Below are 20686 nucleotides of genomic sequence, written 5' to 3'. Positions count from 1 at the left end.
TTCAGTTTCTTTTCCTTTTCTCATTTTGAAAACATTTATTCGTTTATTTGATTTATGGAACGGGACAGAGCGCAGTACTCAGGCATCTCATGGAGGGGGGGAGTGCAGGGGGCTAACCAGCAGCTGGGCCCCCTCCTTCTTCCCTCCAGGCCCAGGAACTTTGTCCATGCCTGCACTTTGGAGAGGCTCCAGGATGCGTCTTTGACCCACTCCATCTCCGGGTTTTCTCTTTTCTCTAGGCAGCAAGCCTGAAGCTTCAAAACTTTTTATTGATTGAGTTTTTTGAAAGATTTTTTTTTTTTAAGCAATTTCTACACCCAGTGTGGGGCTCGAACTCACAATCTTGAGATCAAGAATCACATGCTCTGGGGCGCCTGGGTGGTGCAGTCGGTTAAGCGTCCGACTTCAGCCAGGTCACGATCTCGCGGTCCGTGAGTTCGAGCCCCACGTCGGGCTCTGGGCTGATGGCTCAGAGCCTGGAGCCTGTTTCCGATTCTGTGTCTCCCTCTCTCTCTGCCCCTCCCCCGTTCATGCTCTGTCTCTCTCTGTCCCAAAAATAAATAAACGTTGAAAAAAAAAAATTAAAAAAAAAAAATCACATGTTCCACTGACCGAGCCAGCCCCTTTATTTATTTTTAAAAAATTTTTAATTGAAGTATAGTTGATATACAATATTATGTTAGTTTCAGGTGTATAATTTAGCGATTTGACAATTATCTACATTAACACATGCTCCCCACCATAGGGGTAGTTACCATCTGTCACCTTACAAAGTTATTACAATGTTACTGATGACATTCTCTATGCTGTACTTTTTCTTCCCATGACTTATTTATTTTATAACTGGAAGTTTGTGCCTCTTAATCCCCTTCACCTGTTTGACCCATCCCCCCACCCCTCCCCTCTGGCAACCCCCCAGTTCTCTATATTTATAAGTCTGTTTCTATTTTGTTTTGTTTGTTTTGTTTGTTTTAGATTTTGCACGTAAGTGAAATTATATAGTATTTGTCTTTCTCTGACTTATTTAACTTAGCATCATATGCTCTAGGCCCATCCCTGCTGTTGTGAATAGCAAGATTTCATTTTTTATGGTTGAGTAATATTCCATTGTATATTTATATGCCACATCTTCTTTATCCATTCGTCTCTTGAAGGACGCTTAAGTTGCTTCCATGTCTTGGCTCTTGTAAAAAAGGCAGCGATAATCAAAGGAGCGCATATATCAGTTTGAATTAGTGTTTTTGTTTTCTTTGGGGAAATACCCAGAAGTAAATTAAAATGGATCATATGGTATTTCTATTTTCAATTTTTTGAGGAACCTTCATACTGTTTTCTACAGTGGCTGCACCAGTTTGTGTTCCCACCAACATTGCGCGAGGGTTCCCTCTTCTCCACATCCTCGTCAACACTTGTTATTCTTGTCCTTTTTATTTTAGCCGTTCTAACTACTGGTGTCAGGTGATGTCTCATTATGGCTTTTGTCCTATCTTGGTTTTTTTTTCAGAGAGAGGGCGATTGGAGGAGAGGGGCGGGGGGCAGGGTTGGGGGGAGAGAGAGAGAGAGAGACAGAGGATTTTTTTTAATGTTTTTATTTATTTTTGATACATATATATATATAGAGAGAGAGAGACAGAGCATAAGTGGGAGAGGGGCAGAGAGAGAGGAAGACACAGAATTTGAAGCAGGCTCCAGGCTCCAAGCTGTCAGCACAGAGCCTGACGCAGGGCTCGAACTCACAGACTGAGAGATCACGACCTGAGCCGAAGTCGGACGCTCAACTGACTGAGCCACCCAGGCGCCCCGAGACAGAGGATCTTAAGCAGGCTCCACACTGACACGGGACTTGATCCCACAACCCTGGGATCATGACCTGAGTGGAAACCAAGACTCAGATGTTCAGTTGAGGTACCTAGGTGCCCCTCACTGTGGTTTTGATTTGCATTTCCCTGATAGTGATGTCGAGCATCTTTTCATGTGTCACAGGCCAGCTGGATGTCTTTGGAAAAATGTCTCTTCAGGTCATCTGCTCATTTTCAATTAGATTGCTTGTCTGTTTTGGTGTTGAGTTGTTAGAGTTTTAAAAATATATTTTGGATATGAATCCCTTATTGGATATATCATTTGCAAATATCTGCTCCCACTCACTAGGTTGCCTTTTCATTTCATTGATGGCTTCCTTTGCTGGACAAAAGCTTTTTAGTTTGATGTAGTCCCAGTTATTTTTGCTTTTGCTTCCCTCATCTGAGGAGATAGATCCATAAAAATATTGCTAAGACAGATGTCCAAGAGTTTACTACCTATATTTTCTTTTAAGAGTTTTATGGTTGCAGGTCTCACATTTAGATCCTTAGCCCATTTTGAGTTTATTTTTGTATGTGGTATAAGAAAGTGGTCCAGTTTCATTCTGTTGCATGTAGCTGTCCAGTTTTTCCAACACCATTTGTTAAAGAGACCATCTGTTTCCCGTTGTATATGCTTGCCTTCTTTCTCATTGATTAATTGATCATAGAAGCATGGATTTATTCCTGGGCTCTGTCTTCTGTTTCATTGATATATGGTTTTTTTTTTTTTTTTTTTTTTTTTTTCTGGCCAGTACCATGTTGTTTTGCTTACTGTAGCTTTGTAATGTAGTTTGAAATTTGGGGTTGTGATACTTCCAGCTTTGTTCTTCTTTTTCAAAATTGCTTTGGCTATTTAGGATCTTTTGTGGTTCCGTAGGAATTTTAGGTTTATTTCTTCTAGTTCTGGAGAAGATACAATTGGTATTTTGATAGATTTTTGCATTGAATCTGTAGACTGTTTTGTGTAGTATGGACATTTAAAAATATTAATTCTTCTAATCCATGACCAAGTTATATCTTTCCATTTATTTGTGTCGTCTCTCGTTTCTTTCATTGTTGTCTTAGAGTTTTCAGAGTACAGGTCTTTCACCTCCAGGGTTAAATTTATTCCTAGGGATTTGATTTGATTTGATTTGATTTGATTTGATTTGATTTGATTTTTTGAGAGAGAGAGAGAGAGAGAGAGAGAAAGAGAGAGCAAGTTGGGGAGAGGGGCAGAGGGAGAGAGAGGGAGAATCCCAAGCAGGCTTTATGCTTAGCACAGAGCCTGACACAGGGCTTGATCCCACGACCCTCGGATCATGACCTGAGCCAAAATCAAGAGTTGGACCGTCAATCAAGTGAGCCACCCAGGTGCCCCTGTTTAGGTCATTTTTAAAGTGTGTTTTATTGTATGTAGTTGTAGCTTTAGTATGTCTATGGGAAGAGATGAGCTCATGAACCTCCAACTCCATGTTCCTCACAATCAAAAATTTTTTATCTTGATGAAGCTCAATTATCTTCATTTTCTTCTGCTTTGATGTCATATTTAAGAATCCTTTACCAAATCTGAGAGCATAGCAACTTACCTCTATGTTTTCTTCTATGAATTTTTTCCTGTTAGCGCTAACATGAAGAGGTTGACCCACTTTAATTTTTTTTTAATGTTCATTTACTTTTGAGAGAGAGAGCGTGAGAGAGAGCACATGCGAGTAGAGGAAGGGCAGAGAGAGAGGGAGACCGAGGATCTGAAGCAGGCTCTTCACCGACGGCAGCGAGCCTAACACGGGGCTCGAACCCACAAACCATGGGATCATGACCTGAGGTCAGATGCTCAACCAACTGAGCCACTCAGACACCCCATTTTAGTTAATTTTTGTATATGGTTTGAAATGAAAGGTCCAACTTCATTATTTGGCATATGCTATCCAGTTGTGCCCAGTGTTGTTTGTTGGAGATACTGTCCTTAATTTTACCGTCAGCTAGAGAGTTTCTACAAAAAAGTTAGTGACATTCTGATAGGGATTATGTTGAATCTTCAGATCGGTTTGGGGAGCATTGGCATCTTAACAATGTTAGGTTAATCCATGAACATGGGATGTTTTCCCATTTATTTAGATATTATTAATTTTTTTTAGCAACGTTTTGTTCTGAGAGTATCTATTTTGTACTTTCTGTGAAATTTATTCCAAAGTATTTTATTCTTTCTCATGCTGTGATTATTGAAATTGTTTTCTTAATTCCATTTTCATTTTGTTTATTGCAAACATATAGAAATGCAATTGATTTGTGTATATTGACATATCTTATAACCTGGCTGAACTCATTTATTAATTCTAGTAGTCTTTTACTTCATTCCTTAGGATTTTCTTTATGCAAGTTCAAGTCATCTGCCAATAGAGGTAGTTTTGTTACCTCCTTTCCAATCCAGATGCCAGTCATTTCTTCTCCTTGACTGATTCCTTGGCTACTGCTTCTAGCACGTTGTTGAATAGAAGTGGTAAGAGCAGATATCCTTGTCTTGCTCCTGAGATTAGAGGGTAGCATCCAGTCTTTCATTATTAAGTATAATGGTAGTTGTGGGTTGCATTTGTAAACTAGCTTTCAATGAGTATTTATTTGAATATTGAGTTTTGGGGACCCTCTTAAAATTTAGAGCCTGAGGTGTAATTCCATTCACCTCAGTCCTGCACCTGCCATTTTATTTATTTATTTATTTATTTATTTATTTATTTATTTATTTATTTATTTATTTTTGAGTAAAAAATTGTTTTCTAAGTTTATGTGTTTATTTTGAGAGAGACAGAGAGAGAGAGAGAGTAGAAGTAGGGGAGGGGCAGAGAGAGAGAGAGGGATAGAGGATCCAAAGCGGGTTCTGTGCTGACAGCAGAGAGCCCGATGTGGGGCTCAAACTCACGAACCATGAGATCATGACCTGAGCTGAAGTCGGACGCTTAAGTGACTGAGCCACCCAGGCGCCTCTGCACCTGCTATTTTAATTTTTTTTTTAACGTTTATTTATTTTTGAGAGAGAGAGCAAGCAGGGGATGGGGCAGAGAGAGAGAGACACACACAGAATCTGGAGCTGGTTTCAGGCTATGAGCTGTCAGCACAGAGCCCGACGCGGGGTTTTAAACTCATGAACCACGAGATCACGACCTGAGCCAAAGTCAGACGCTTAACTGACTGAGCCACCCAGGCGTCCCCGCACCTGCCATTTTAAGATTGGGGGTGATGGTGCCTGCTGGCTCAGTCAGTAGAGCATGTCATGAGTTCGAGCCCCATGTGTGGTGTAGAGTGTAGTTAAAAAAAATTTTTTTTTTAATTTGGGGGAAATTGTAAAAACCATTAAGGATTCTGGATTCATATTGCTGTGCAAGGTGCTTTATATTCTCTTCCTGTTTTAAAGAAAACAAAACAATTCTATAAATCACCATTCATGCATTTTATTGTAATGGTGAGCTTAATTTATGAAAGAAAACGTCAAGATTCAATCAGTAGGCCTGTGCACAAAGAAAAAGCTTTGGCTGTAGATCAAATGGTAAGGCAAATCACAAATGATTCTTACTTTAAATTTTTGACTCATCAGTGAACGATGGACCCAATTAAACCCCATAATACAATTTCCACCGTGGATATATAGGATTGTACAAATGATAGAGCTGCCTGCCCTTCTCTTCCTGCCTTCTTTCGTGTTGTTAAATTTGATAAACGTACCTGTTATGGACCCAGGAGAACTATTCTCTATCCAGACCTGCCTCCTGCACTCCCTCGGGTCCCTTGCACAGTAAACGTTGAGTGGCCCAATTAATAAAGTGGAGACGTGTATGTTGCAAAGCTCTTAATCGGAAACATTGGCTTTCTGTTGAGCTCGAATTAGTGAATTGTCACTTACCAATTATTACCATAGTTGAAGGTTACTTACTAAAAAGAGGTACAACACTAGTGAATGGACTACACTAATTGTGATCAGACCAGGTTTTTTTTGTTGTTTTTCATTTAATTGACTCGTTTTGATTATGAATGAATGGGATATTAAACAGTATTGTATCTTACGGGCTCCTGGGTGGCTCATTGGGTTGACATCCTACTTCGGCTCAGGTCACGATCTCATGGTTCATGAGTCTGAGCCCCGCGCCGGGCTCTGTGCTGACAGCTCAGAGCCTGGAGCCTGCTTCGGATTCTGTGTCTCCCTCTCTCTCTGCCCCTCCCTCTCTCAAAAATAAATAAACATTAAAAAAAAATTTTTTTTAATAGTATTGTATATTTTTAAAAGGAAATTCTTTGTATTTTTAATTTAATGTTGAACAATAGGGTAAACCTTTAGGAAGGCAGATTACTATCAAATACTCCATTTGTTTTCTGAGATTGTGGTCTATAAATTAGAGTGGATCTTAGTTAAAGAGGGTTCTTAATTCAATATTAATAGCTAATCATGTGGGTAGAACTCAATATATTCTTCTTGGTCAGAATAATAAGTATTATATATAATATCTTATATATAACATATAAATGTATATTATTTATGTATATAGTTATATATATGTGTGTATATATATATATATATATATATATATATATATATATATACACATACATAATATACATAGACTAATCTCATCTGTGTGAATTTTTCAAAATTTTCCCATAAAAATTTTATTCAACATATAGTCAGGATTCTCCTCATATTCACCTAAGTTATTTTGAGGAATGATTAATACTTTTTCTTTTTAAAGAAACACCATATGGAATTTATCACTGTGAAAGCAATACTTTTATTTCTTTTTGCTACTGTTTAGATGCTGCTCAGCATTTAAAGCATGGACTTCAGATTTCAGCTATAGATTGATTTGAAAACCAGAATCCATCAGCTTACGGATCTCTTGTGCGAAGACAATTAAATGATTCAATCTTTACTTTTATAATACCAGAAGAATATAATGTAATAAAATCCCTGTGTTGCATCTCGATTTTTCAGCAGTCACTTGGAACTTGATTATTCTATTATCTTGGACATACAAGCATTTTTGTTTTAAGATCGCTTGTGAATCTCATTTTGCTTGGATAAACAGCTTTCTGGTAAGATGATTACTGTAATATAAAACCACTTAAGAATTTTACCCTTTGGAACATTGAGGACAAATTGAATTATGGCCTGCTAACGTGCAATTGGGGAAAAAAAAACAACCACCTTCACCTGCTTGTTTAAACTCACCCCCAATTGGAAGCTTTAATAGACGATTCCGCTTAGTTTCCTTCTCCAGTAAAATGCACAGTAATTTTTTTTCTCTTTCCTGAATTTTGGTATAGACTTCGTTTTTGAATTTCTCGTAAGCCTTCTTTCTGTCTCATTGTCTTTCCCTTGTTTGCGGTTCTTAGAGGGAGATTTAGGACTTCCCATGGTAAATAGGCCCTGAGAGATGTCTATCTTTTTTTTTTTTTTTTTTAATTTTTTTTTTCAACGTTTATTTATTTTTGGGACAGAGAGAGACAGAGCATGAACGGGGGAGGGGCAGAGAGAGAGGGAGACACAGAATCGGAAACAGGCTCCAGGCTCTGAGCCATCAGCCCAGAGCCCGACGCGGGGCTCGAACTCCCGGACCGTGAGATCGTGACCTGGCTGAAGTCGGACGCTCAACCGACTGCGCCACCCAGGCGCCCCTGTCTCACTATCTTTTGAAGGTGACAGTGTGGAAAAGAGCAGTAGGTTGTGCAATGAATGCGCCCTTAAAAACGGCTGGGGCTTTTCTCCCAGTTTTACCCACGCATACAAACCCACGCGACTGAGCTCAAACCTCTTTGCTTTTGCTTACTCTTCCTGTCGTGGTTCTTTTTCGGTGAAAGGCCTCTTCAGAAACTTGCCTCCTGATTGACACAGCTTTATTATTGATTTTGGGGAATACTTTACATATTATGAACACTAACCTTCTGCCGGTTACGTGTTGCAGGTTTCCTCCTCATCCCCCCACCTGCTGCTGTCGCTTGTCCGTATGTTCGGGGCGCAGTCGTACCCTGGAGAATCGTAACCTTTCTTTCTTTTTACTAACAAATTGACAAACTATTTTCTTTTTTTTTTTTTAACATTTATTTATTTTTGAGAGAGCGAGACCGAGCACAAGTGGAGGAGGGGCAGAGAGACGGGGGCGCACAGAATCCGGAGCAGGCTCCAGGCTCTGAGCTGTCAGCACAGAGCCCGACACGGGGCTCAGACTCACAGACCACGAGATCATGACCTGAGCCAAAGTCCTATGCTCAACCAACTGAGCCACCCAGGTGCCCCACCATTTTCATATTCTTTACGGCTTCTGCGTTTTGTGTTGGCCCTCAGAAAGATTTTATTTTTGCCTCTTTAAAAATATATATTCTTTTTTATCTTCTACTGTTACAGTTTTAGTTTTTCACGCTCAGTTATTTATTCCATCTGTGGGATGTATCTGTATGGTGTAGATGGGATTTCAGTTTTTTCCCTAACTTAGCCAGTTTCCCCAAACCTCTTTATTGAGAGATTCACCATTTTTTGTTACCCAACCTGAGTACCTCTTTCTCCACATAGCTAATAACCATAAGCACTTGGATCTGTTTGGGGACTTTATTCTATGGATCCCCCTGTCCCCATACTGGTACCGCACGGTTATAGTTACCGTAACTTTACAGTACATTGTACTGTCGACTGCGAAAGGTTGCATCGTCCCTTATTTTTCTGTTTTAAAACATTTTGGGTGATTTTCTTTTTCCAGTGAACTGAGGATTCAACATACAAAATAGCCATCCTCTGCCACCAAAAAGAACTTAGGACCCTTTGCCAACGTGATTGGAATTGTGTTGAATTTCTATACGAATTTTGAGGGAACTTCGCATCTTTGTGATGTTGAGTTTTTCTATTCGGTATTTGTATATATTTATCCCTGTATCCATTTATTCGTGTCCTTTATGGTTTTACAAACCAGTAAAATTTTATTGTTTGTAAGTCTTCCGGGTTTCTTTTTTAAGCTCATTCCTAGGTAGTTTACAAATTTTGTTGGAAGAGAAGACATCTTTGTCTTTATGGGGCTGATTTTGCTGTGGTGGGCATTTTACTGTATTAGTTTTCCAGTTGATTCTTCTAAGCTCTCTATAAAAACGATGTTATCTGTCAGTCATTAATTCTTAAAGTGTGATCCGTGGTCTCCCAGCAGGAACAGCCCTTGTGAACTTCTTTGAAAAGCAAATTCTTGGGGCACCCAGTTGGCTCCGTCAGTAGAGCATGCAACTCTTGATCTCGGGGTTGTAAGTTTGAGCCCCACATTGGGTGTAGAGATCACTTAAAATAAAATATTAAAAAAAAAAAAGAAAAAAAATTCTCTAGACCTATCCCACATCAACTGAATGAGAAACGCTGGATGCTGGGGGTGAGGCCCAGCAATCTGGGTTTATCTCGCTTTCTAGAGGATTCTGCTACATACTCAAAGTTTGTGGACCACTGATGTAAATAATGATTTTTATTTTTTCTTGCCCATATTTTCTTTTTGTTTTTGTTTTTAATTTTTACATGTTTATTTTTGAGAGAGAGAGAGAGAGAGAAAGAGCCTGAGTGAACAGGGAAGGGGTAGAGAGAGACGGAGACACAGAATCCGAAGCAGGCTCCAGGCTCTGAGCTGTCAGCACAGAGCCCGACACGGGGCTCGAACTCAAGAACCGCGAGATCATGACCTGAGCCAAAGTTGGATGCTTAACTGACTGAGCCACCCAGGCGCCTCTTGCCCATATTTTCTTTTCTCATTTCTTTTTTTTCTTGCAAGATGTTTGTGTAACAGTGCTTAGTGAATTATGTAGAATGGACTTTGACTGAAGAGGCTGAGACAGATTGCTAACTTCCAAAAGTAAGACTGTAGACAGGAATGGTGAGAAATGCACTATTCCTTGACCAGGTGCATGGGGGAACGAAACCTTAGTGACAGGGAGATTGAGTGAGGGAGACTGAGTGTATAATGTAGGGTAAGGATTTTGGTGGGTAGCAGAGAGAGGTATGATTCAATATGAAACACGACAGTGTCACTCCGGTAGATAAGAGTTATAACACTGTAACATTGAAGGAGACGAAGACAGCTAAAGCTTGGCAGTTGACCTTCAAACATCCATTAGAGAAAGTTTAGCCCTTGTTACAAGAGGGCAACCACTATTAGAAAAACCAGATAGAGAGGCGCCTGGGTGGTTCCATCGGTTGAGCATCTGACTTCAGCTCAGGTCATGATCTCACGGTTCATGAGATCGAGCCCCGTGTCCAGCTCTGTGCTCACAGCTCAGAGCCTGGAGCTACTTCAATTTCTGTGTCTCCCCCTCTCTCTGCCCCTCTCCCGCACATGCTCTGTCTCTGTCTCTCAAAAATAATAAATAAACGTTAAAAAAAAAAGGGGGGGGGGAAGAGTGGTACTGTTGTAAGAGGCAGTGGAACTTCATGCTGTAAGCTGTAATGGTAATGACCACATGGTGGTCCGTGGGCAGATCGCCTCCGTGACTTTTGGAAGAAAACTGAAATTGTCAAGGACAGTGCATCCTGGCATGCGGCCAGGGGAAAGGGAGAAACTTCTGGGACATGAGGGATCGAGTCTTTTTGGTAGGAGTTTAGGCCAACAACTAGCTGTTCTACCTCTCTGGACCCCCTCGTTACAGAACAAAAATGCTGATAAGGAGGAAAGCAGGCAAGTTGATCACTCGCATAAATGTTCTGAAATCCAGTACAGCTGCAACCTTTAAGACGGCACAACCTTTATTATTTTTAGTGTTGCAGATGTTCTTATGGGTGCATATGTGGGAGCATCCTACACAATCCGCTCCAGTTCTAGATTTACTCAAGGGGGGAAAAATCACCACCCAGCTCAACATCTAGGACTGACGTGTTTAGGGTAGGAGGGCGTCTTCAGTGCCGTGGGTGGGAGGCGAGTGTGGTGTCTTTCCTCTGTGAAAGCTGAAAGATTTGATAGTCTTAACACTCTGTGACATTTTTAAAACTTGTCCCAGAGCATACAATTCTATTTCTTAAACGCCACTCTTTGCAATTTCAAGGTGATTTTGAATTTGTACTGCTTGATTGAGAGAAGTACCATTATGCACAGTTTTTCTACACGGTGCCCTTTTTCAATTTTGTAGCGTATTACACTTTTCACTGATCTTTTCTGTCCGCTTTTCTTATCAGTGTGCTTAACAAAATTTTATTCGAAGGCAGATGATCCTAGACACTCTGGGTTTGTTTTCTGTAACATAAGGTTAATTCATCAGCAGTGTTTACCTTTCATGGTGTAAGATTGGTTAGACATTTCTCAAATCTCATTATTGTTTTTATTTTTATTTTTTTAATTAAAAAATTTTTTGTTTAATGTTTATTCATCTTTGAGAGACAGAGCATGAGTGGGGGAGGGGCAGAGAGAGAGGGAGACCCAGAATCCGAAGCAGGCTCCAGGCTCCAAGCTGTCAGCACAGAGCCTGATGCGGGGCTCGAACTCACGAACTGTGAGATCCTGACCTGAGCTGACGCTGGATGCTCAACCGACTGAGCCACCCAGGTGCCCCTCAAATCTCATTATTTTTAAAGCTATTGGCTCTTGGGCAGAGTGGGAAAAGAGTGAGACAGTGGATTTTAATTAAATGCTAAGTCCAAAACTGGAGATCTCTGTTTGAAATATCATCTAAACATATGATAGGTTTGTGTGAAATATTAGACTTGTGAATCACTTAAACGCTTCAGAGTAAAATTGGTTGAACTGATGCAAGTTATTGCAACAATCCAAAACAGTCTTATCTGTTTCATTTCTGGTGCACTAAGTAGAACATTCTAAGGGCAAAACCACAATTATGTCTTTGTCAGGTGTGTGCTCTGCGTCATGATCAGTTTTCCTTGTATTCGTGAGAATGTCATGACTGTGGAGACGTGTGTCTTTTTCATTGTAATGCATGTCTGCGTCTGTTGTTGTCCTGTCTTTTTCCTTAATCTTTGGAAGCATTCTGTCCATCTATATCTGCGGGCCTTTATATGTCATATCTTGTCTGCTCATCCACATGGTCCCCACTTGCATGTACTACGCTGTTTTGTTTCCTTTTATGAAAATATTTCAAACATACAGAAAAGTACAGAGACTACTATAACGAGCCCTCATATGCCCACCACTTAGCTGTGATAGCTTAACATTTTGCCGTCTTTTTTTTCAGATACCTATTAACGTGTTAAATACAGGTGAAGCTTTTAGCCTCTCTCTCCTCGGGGAGGAGTTAAAATAGCGGAGGAACAGGGCTACCTTGTCCCTTGAACACAACTAGATAGTCTGTCCCTCCTCAGTTGCATTTCTCCCCTTTTCTCTCCTGAGGTAACACTATTTCAAATTGGGGGTTTATCATCCCCATGAATATTTTAATGCTTTTTCTGTATTCATATGTGTGTATGTGTATATCCGTATATGAATCCACACACGTATTGTCTTACGTGCTTTTGAAATTTATAACACAATATTGTACTTCTTCAGTTTACATTTTTGTGTAATGTCATGCTTTTCGGTTTTACCTGCCCTAGTATCCCCCATTATCAAAACAAAATAAAACAGGGGCTCCTCGGTGGTTCAGTTGATTAAGCATCCAACTCTTGATCTCAGCTCAGGTCTTGATCTCAAGACTGTGAGGTCAAGCCCCACGTTGGCTCCACACTGGGCACGAAGCCTACTTAAAAATGAATGAATGAGTGAATAAATAAGTAAAACAGAACAAAACATCTTCCTCCACCCTATATCGCCCCTCCAACTGCCGCCTATTTTTTGCGCTCCTTAGTAAAGTGCAAGTCTGCAAGAGTTTCATGTACTCATTTCCTCTCTTTCATTCTCTCTTGAACCCATGCTAATCAGCCATTTTCTCCACCATTCCACGTAAACCACTCTTATCAAGGTGTCCAGTGACCTCCATGTTACCAAATCGTGTTGTAATTTCTCAGTTCCTCACTTCACCTCTCAGCAGTATCTGACACACTTGATCACTTCTTTCTTTATATTACACTTGATTTAACCTTCTAGGTTACCACACCTTCCTTTCTCCTACCTCGTGGCCACACCTCCTTATTTCTTTTGCTGGCTCCTCTTTATTTTTCTATTTCGAAACAAGTTGAACAGAAAAGTATAGAATGGCAAGTGAACATTCCTCCCAAACTTCTATTCCCTCTCACCAATAATGGACATAAACAGACTTTGTACATGTGTGTGTGTGAATTTCATAGGGGAACCAATGCCTCATTTCAAATTGTATGTTTTTAATTGCATTTTTTACGGGCACATTGTATTTATATGACTATAATGTCTTACTGTTTTTATTGATTGTGTGTGTACGTGTGTGTGTGTGTGTGTAAGCTAAAATCATTAGCCCTTTGTTGTCTCTCATGTGTGCGTGGTGAATGTGTCTTTCCTAGTTCATCAAATGCCATTTGGCCTTGTGATATTTTTTAAAGCACAGAGTTCTAATTTTTTTGTATAATTACACTTAACGGCTTTTTTTCTCTTATGGTTCCTCGACTTGGGGTCCTGCTTACCTTCTCTACTGCATGATTATAAGTAATTTCACTTGGATTCTCTTTGGTACTGTTTCAGAGTTTCATTTTATCCCTTTGATCTATCTGGCATTTACTTAGGATGCCCTAATGTGATGTGCAGTAGGATAAACTTATTTATTTTTCTAAATGGCTACCCGATTGTTCCCTGCTTATTTCATCCTTTCTTTCGCCTTGCTTGCTCGACAGCTGTCATTACCATCGAGTAATTCCTGGACGAATTTGAGTTCCTTGCGAGTTCTTGAAAGAATTTATTTTGTGTTGTTTTTTTTTTTAAGTTCGTGATTATTATTGTTTTTTAGTAATCTCTACACCCAATGTGGGACTCGAGCTCACGACCCCTTTGATCAAGGGTCGCATGCTCTTCTGACTGAGCCAACCAGGTGCCCCTGTTCATGTTTGTCGTATTTTTCAAACCACTGCAGTGTGGTTCTCCCCACCTGTGTTCAAACTACTCTTGAAAAAAAAGGTAATCACTGACTTCATAGCTGTCGAATCAGTTAGCTGGTAGCTCACTCGTTCTGGGCAGAACTTGAAACAGTCGAATCCCCTCCAGCCACTATTCTTCGGAACCCGCCTCCTTCCTTAGCTTTAATCGCACATTTCTCTTAGTTTCCCTCCTACCTATTTTCTCTCTCTCTCTCTCTGCCAGCTTATCTTCCTTGGTTCCTTGCACAACAGTGTTTTGGGGATTACCCTTTCTCATGGCGAAGGCGCTTCTGAGGAATATTTCCCAATTTCATTACTCCAGCTCTTAACTGGCTGCATATCCTTGTATTTTCATTTCTACTTCCGATCTAAATCAAGGTTTAGACGCTTTCTGTCTTCAGTTGTCTGTTTGGTGCTATCTGGTGTGCCCTAGAGTACTTCGGTGTGTCTACACCAAACCATTGTTCTCCTTCCTTGCGGTATTTTTCCTTTTTTGCTATACCCTGCCTCGCTTGATATCATTACCATTTCCCCAGTTACTTAAATAGATTTTGTCTTTGCTGTCGCCTTATCCCTTTAATATCTGTGAGTCCCGAGTCCTGGTTTTCCCTGGTGATCCCCATAGCTCTTCTCTGTGCTCTTAATTCATGCTTTGACTATGGGAGTGGTTTCTGAACTGGTCTAGTAGTTTCTGAACTAGTCTCTGGAAACTTGTAGTTTCTCTCTCTCTCTCTGCTCTACCCCCACATTGCAAGTAGTGTTAACTTTTCTTTTAATGTTTATTTATTTCTTTTGAGAGAGAGAGAGCACAAATAGGGGGAGGGGAAAAGAGAGAGGGAGAGAGAGAATCCCAGGCAGGCTCCATATTCAGCACAGAGCCCAATGCAGGGCTCAATCTCACGATCGTGAGATCATGACCTGAGCCGAAATCAAGAGTAAGATGCTTGACTGACTGAACCGCCCAGGCACCCCAGCAGTGTTAATTTCCTAATATATATATTTGGTCATACAGATTCCTTGATTGAAAACAGGTAGTTTTAGTTAAATCTTGCATAAATGGACCACTGTTTACATTGTTTACTTCCTCTCCCTTCCTAAGTTCACTAACGCGAGACTGAAGAAATGGAAAAATTCAAAAGGACAAAGAACAGGAGTGGAAACATTGACAGTCGTGTAGTTTAGACTAATCTTTTACCTGGTCAGAGGAAGTTACAACTTCAGAATCTCTCCCGACATGAACTTTTGGGAGAAACCAACATATTCTTCCCATAGGACTCCTCATATTTCCAGACTCAGAGGCATCTGGTCTGCAGAAGGCAGGAATAAATCTTGAGATTGAAAATGTGGGCTGTTCTTTGAAAGTCTTTATAGTAAGTGGGTGGAGTTCCATGTCCCGACGACATCCACTACTCTGTGCCTTGGGAAACCAGAGGTTTATTATCCGGAGGCTTTGGATGGGAAAGCCCCAGACTGTGAGATATAGTGCAGCCGGTGGATTCATTGAAACCGTGGGATCGAGTGAAAGTTCTAATACCTCATTCTGGGGACCTGTATGTTCCACTCTAGATGCAGTTGATGAAAAGGGACATGAATTATTTATTTTCACATTGCCAGATTCCTAAGAACAATCTGGCTATGGCTGTTTACCTCTTGGCACATCTTCTAAAAAAACAGTTGTAGAGCCTAAAAAAAACAATTAAAATTTCTCAACACCTCTGGAGCGCCTGGGTAGCTCAGGCAGTCGAGCGTCTGACTCTTGGTTTCCGCTCAGGCCACGCGTGATCCCAGGGTCGTGGGATTGAGCCCCGCGTTGGACTCCGTGCAGGGCGTGAAACCTGCTTGAAATCCCCCCTCTCTCTCTCCCTCTGCCCCTCTTCCCCTGCTTGCACGGTCTCTTTCTAAACTAAAATGTAAAAAAGTTTCTCAACACCTCAAAATTCTCTCACCGCTTCAACATTTTTGGAAAAGGTAAGTCAAAGGTCAGTTGATTTTGAGATGCTTAAAAGTTTTTTTCATTGAGGCTACTCAGTTTCTTGTAATAACAGAAAATATGATTGTGTAAATAAATATAAATGCTATATTGCCATTTGATTTTTTTTTTTTTAGAATTATGAAGACCCAAGAAATAGAAGGCAGGAAACAATGAAGAGAACCTTTTTCCCTAGCTTAATTATTTTAGGTCTTTACATAGCTTCATTACAAACAATTATATAAACAAACTAAATTGCATAGTCTACATCTTTATCTCCCCAGTGCAGTAAATTGATTTTATCAACAAGAAACCTTTAACTAAAATATACATTCCTGCTTCCCAATATATTTGAAATCAATAGAGCACGTGAAATATACTCTACATCTCCCATGCAAAGCATTCACATTTACTGGAAACAGTATATTAGACTTAGTTTGCTGTAACCCCACCTGCTCTTTTTCCATTAAAAAACCACCACCGAAATAAAAATTCAGTCCAGATCAAGAAAACAACCCCCCTGTTACCTATTCTGTATTTTGAAGCTTTCAAAATCTTATTATACCTTTCTAGATTTAATTCTGACCAACCACTTCTAAAATTGTGGGCCCTGCTTACGGGCTTTTGAGACTTTGTGTGCTCCTGGTAACGTGGGATGTAGGGCTGTGTATCTCCTTGGCAAATGTTGGCCTCCACTCTTCACCTCCAACTTCTCTGGTCTCCCCCAACTTCATGGAGGATCTCAGGTCTCCTTAGGGTTAATCGAACTTCCTGTGTACCTGGTTGTTATTCTAATGATTTCACCAGAAATGTAGTCGATACTGTCTAATGAGCCACTCTGGAATTTTGAAGATAATTTAACAATTGCAGATTCAATTCCTTTCACGTTCTTCATTTTCTTAATTTTCATAAGCTAGAATATGGACATCAGGAACATGGACGTACATTTTTGTCTTTCGGTCACAAAATGTGTCACGTTTTACATAGAATAATTTGAAAATTTTAGTATTGATTTTTATAGTAAATATTGACTTCTTTTCCTCCTGAACAGGTCATTATCCCAGTTTTAGAGATGATGGATCATCTTCATAGAGGGGAATCAGTTGCTGCAATACTCCGTAACCGGTATATTTATGGAAGCAATTTGCCTTATAAGTTATATAATGTCTCTTCTGCCTGTGTTTATACCTGAAGTTGGTACTTAATGAATATGTGTTGAATGCCTGGATTAATATATACTATTTGCTGCGTGAGTGAACAAAAGAATGAACAAAGGAATGAGAGATGGAATGAAGAACATGCCAGTGACCATGGGTTCTGAGCTGACAAAAAAATAGAGAGTAAAATTGGAAATCATAATTAGTGTGAGTTGTGACCCTCTGACATTCAGTAAATGGAGCCATTGACTTGAAGTTTTTGTTTTAAGCATACCGGTGAATACATACGGGTATCCATTGCTTGACAATAGATATCTCAACCAAGTAGTTTTTAAAATAGCACTGCCCTGTGATTGTACATTTCTGTTATTCAAAAATCCAGTTAAACCTTTTTTTCAGACTGTAATGAGAAATTCAGAACTTTCTCTGACAACTTGTGATTTTAAAGTCATGGTTTAAAGAAACGTAGCCTTTGCTTTGTAGGTGTGAAAGAGTATCCCTTGTTCCCAATAGTTGAATTGTATGGTTTGGGTGAATCATGTGAAGTAATATGCTGGAGTTGTGTACATCATGGCTCAAACGCTTACTAGCCGTCTAGACTTGTGCAAATTTCTTAATTGCACAAGTACCTTAACTTTCTCATCTATGAATTGGGCATAATAATATTGGTTGTTTTAAGGATTACATAGGTGTCTGTGGGGTATGTAGAGAGAGAGAGAGAGAGAGAGAGAGAGAGAGAGCTTGGCAAATAATGCATGGTATGTTGGTGCTATTCTTGAAACGTAAATGTGGGATTTTAACTATTTGGAAATATAATATTGTGTTTCTGAATTCTGATATGCTTTAAAATAGGTGCATCTTAGAAGAACATGAAAAGACAGAAAAGTTCGAAGTAAGAAGGGGCCGTATATAAAGTCAGTTATTCGACAGATACAATACTAGGGATTTTACATAATAATCCTATTAGGGAAATAATATATGAAAGGTGCCTGTTGGTTGAAATGTGCACTGTTGTGTGGGCAAGGTGCCGTAAGGTAGACTTCTTCAGAGACACAGAAAGCAAGTAAGTCATAGCAGGAATAATGTGTGGCCATGTTGAGGGAAAAGAGAGAAGAAAAGAATAACCGGGGGGAGGGGGTGAATTCCTAACAGTGCGTTGAGTCTGTGGGGTCCAAGCACCGCTGAGTAGGAGGATCTATAACACACATTTGGAAGAGGAAATAGTGGAAGGGCTGACTTCCAAAGGTCAAGTCCATAACGGAGGTAGTTATAGCATACTTGAATTTGTCTCCATTACTTTTTATGGAGCTATAATTAAATGCAGTAAAATATGCAAGCACGTAAATACACATCTCGATCGTTTTTTACGCATGCACACATCCAGGTTACCACAGCTCAGAGCAAGATATAAAACAATTCCACCCCGCCAGAGAATTACCTTGTTCCCCTTTCTAGTCTTTCTGTCACCTCCACTCCTTCTGAAGAGAATGATTATGCTGACTAATGTGGTAGTGTTGCTTGTTCTTGAACTTCATGTAAATGGAGTCAGACACACTGTTGAATTCTTTAGTGTATGGCTTCTTTAGATTTTTTGAAATTTTGAAATAATGTTTTTGAAATTTATCGTGATCCCTGCAGGTATCAGTAGTGATTTCTATTTTACTGCTGTGTGGCATTCCTTTTTTTTTTTTTTAACTATACCACAATTTGTTTATCCATTTTCTTTTCTTTCTTTCTTTCTTTCTTTCTTTCTTTCTTTCTTTCTTTCTTTCTTTCTTTCTTTCTTTTTAAAGACAGTCTTTATTTTTTAATTTTTTTATTACATTTATTTATTTTTGAGAGACATAGTGAGACAAAGTGAGAGTGGGGAAGCGGCAGAGAGGGAGGGAGACCCAGAATCTGAAGCAGGCTCCAGGCTCTGAGCTGTCAGCACAGAGTCCGACGCGGGGCTGGAACTCACGAACCGCGAGATCATGACCTGAGCCAAAGTCGGATGCTTAACCAACTGAGCCACCCAGGCGCCCCATTGTTTTTTATTTACTTTTAACTAGGCTCCACACCTAACATGGGGCTTGAACTCACGATCCTGAGATCAAGAGTCACATGCTCTACTGACTGAGCCAGCCAGGCACGCCTAGGTACCCTTTTTAATTTTAGCCATTCTCTTGAGTCATGTAGTGGCTTCTCATTATGGATTTCACTTTGCATTTTCCTCATGTGTAATGATGCGAGTATATTTTAATATGTGTATTAGCTATTTGTCTATCTTTTAGAAGTATCTGTTCGAATCCTTTGCCCATTTTAAAATTTGGCTTGTTGTTTTCTTTTTGCATTTGAGGAGTTTTTAAGTTTATTCTGAATATTTAGACATATTGCATCATAAATATTTTCTTCCAGTCTGTGGCTTGCCATCCCATTTTTGTGGCTTTTGATGAGCAGAATTTTTTTTTTATTTCGATGAAGTTCAATTGATCCTTTTTTTCTTTTATACTCATGCTTTTTGCATCTTAGCCAGGAAACCCTTGCCCTCCCAAATTTGAGGCTATCTTCCTGAAATGTTATGGTTTTAGCCCTCACATTATAAGTTCATTCTTGACCAGAAACCAAAGAATCTGAATAGTTAATAAGAACACTTTATAAAAGAAAAGTCTCTGTAGTTTTTTTTTTATTAAAAAAAAGTTTTTTTTAACGTTTATTTATTTTTGAGAGACAGAGAGACAGAGCACAAGCAAGGGAGGGGCAGAGAGAGAGGGAGACCCAGAATCTGAAGCAGGCTCCGGGCTCTGAGCTGTCAGCACAGAGCCCGATGCGGGGCTCGAACCCACAAACCTTGAGATCATGACCTGAGCCGAAGTCAACCGCTTAACCGACTGAGCCACCCAGGCGCCCTGAGTCTTTTTGTAGTTTTAATTCTAAGTTAATACCTTTGTACATGACGAGGTAACTGAGCCATACTTGACAAGGCATAAGGAACTAGTTGTGTGACTAGTTTATAACACAGCGACTTTTGATTTCCTGCTGTTCTAATCTTTCTTATTATAAATAAGACTTCTTTGAAAGAAACCGATAATTCTGATACTTAATAAAATGATTCAGAGCATAGAAAATGATGGAAAACTGCCCCATTCATTTTATGATGCTGCAGAATTCAGGTATCAAAATCTGAGAAAAAGGTTGCTTGTTTGTGTACACAAATTATAGATCAATTATGGATTCGAAATAAAATATAACCCAAACACATTTAGGAATGTATGCAAAAAATTAACCCTCTGTGACTAAGAATGTTTCATCCCAGAGTGTTAATTGTTTAATACTGTGAAAGTCATACAATGCATCCTGTTGATAGATCTCCTTAAAAGAAGAAATGGTGAAGGTGTTTGAAAAAATTCAGCACCCGTTTTAAGAATAAAAATGTGAGGGATGCCTGGCTGGCTTAGTCGGTAGGGCATGTGACTCTGAGTTTGGGTCTCATGTTGGGTATAGAGATTACAAAAAAAAAAAAACATTTATTTTTTTTATTTTTTTAAAAAGTTTATTTATTTTGAGAGAGAGAGTGAGAGAGAGAATGAGCAGGGGAGGAGCAGAGAGAGGGGGAGACACAGAATCCGAAGCAGGCTCCAGGCTCTTGAGCTGTCAGCACAGAGCCCGACGCGGGGCTCAAACTCACAAACTGTGAGATCATGACCTGACTCGAAACTACGGATGCTTAACCCACTGAGCCACCCAGGTGCCTCTTAAAAAATACATTTAAAAA

The 20686-nt window shown here is 39.8% G+C and overlaps 1 protein-coding gene across 5 annotated transcripts in view; it reads left to right on the top strand.

Moving 5' to 3' along the window:
• Positions 1 to 20686, top strand: part of KLHL13 (kelch like family member 13) — a 203567-nt gene that overhangs the window by 64396 nt on the left and 118485 nt on the right. For 3 of the 5 annotated variants that reach the window (XM_023249500.2, XM_006943950.5, XM_011279448.4), the window contains one exon: positions 16827 to 16900. The exons of 1 other annotated variant lie outside the window; for it this stretch is intronic. In XM_023249500.2, coding sequence (XP_023105268.1) covers positions 16848 to 16900 — 53 coding nt within the window. In that variant the 5' untranslated portion in view covers positions 16827 to 16847. Of the gene's footprint in view, positions 1 to 6878; positions 6900 to 16826; positions 16901 to 20686 lie in introns of those variants that run through there. One more of the 5 variants, XM_019824210.3, reaches the window with a different exon arrangement.

This window comes from Felis catus, chromosome X (assembly GCF_018350175.1).
Source record: "Felis catus isolate Fca126 chromosome X, F.catus_Fca126_mat1.0, whole genome shotgun sequence".
Taxonomy (NCBI): Eukaryota; Metazoa; Chordata; class Mammalia; order Carnivora; family Felidae; genus Felis; species Felis catus.
Note: the sequence above shows the minus strand (reverse complement) of the source record. Positions and strands in the feature narration are given on the sequence as shown.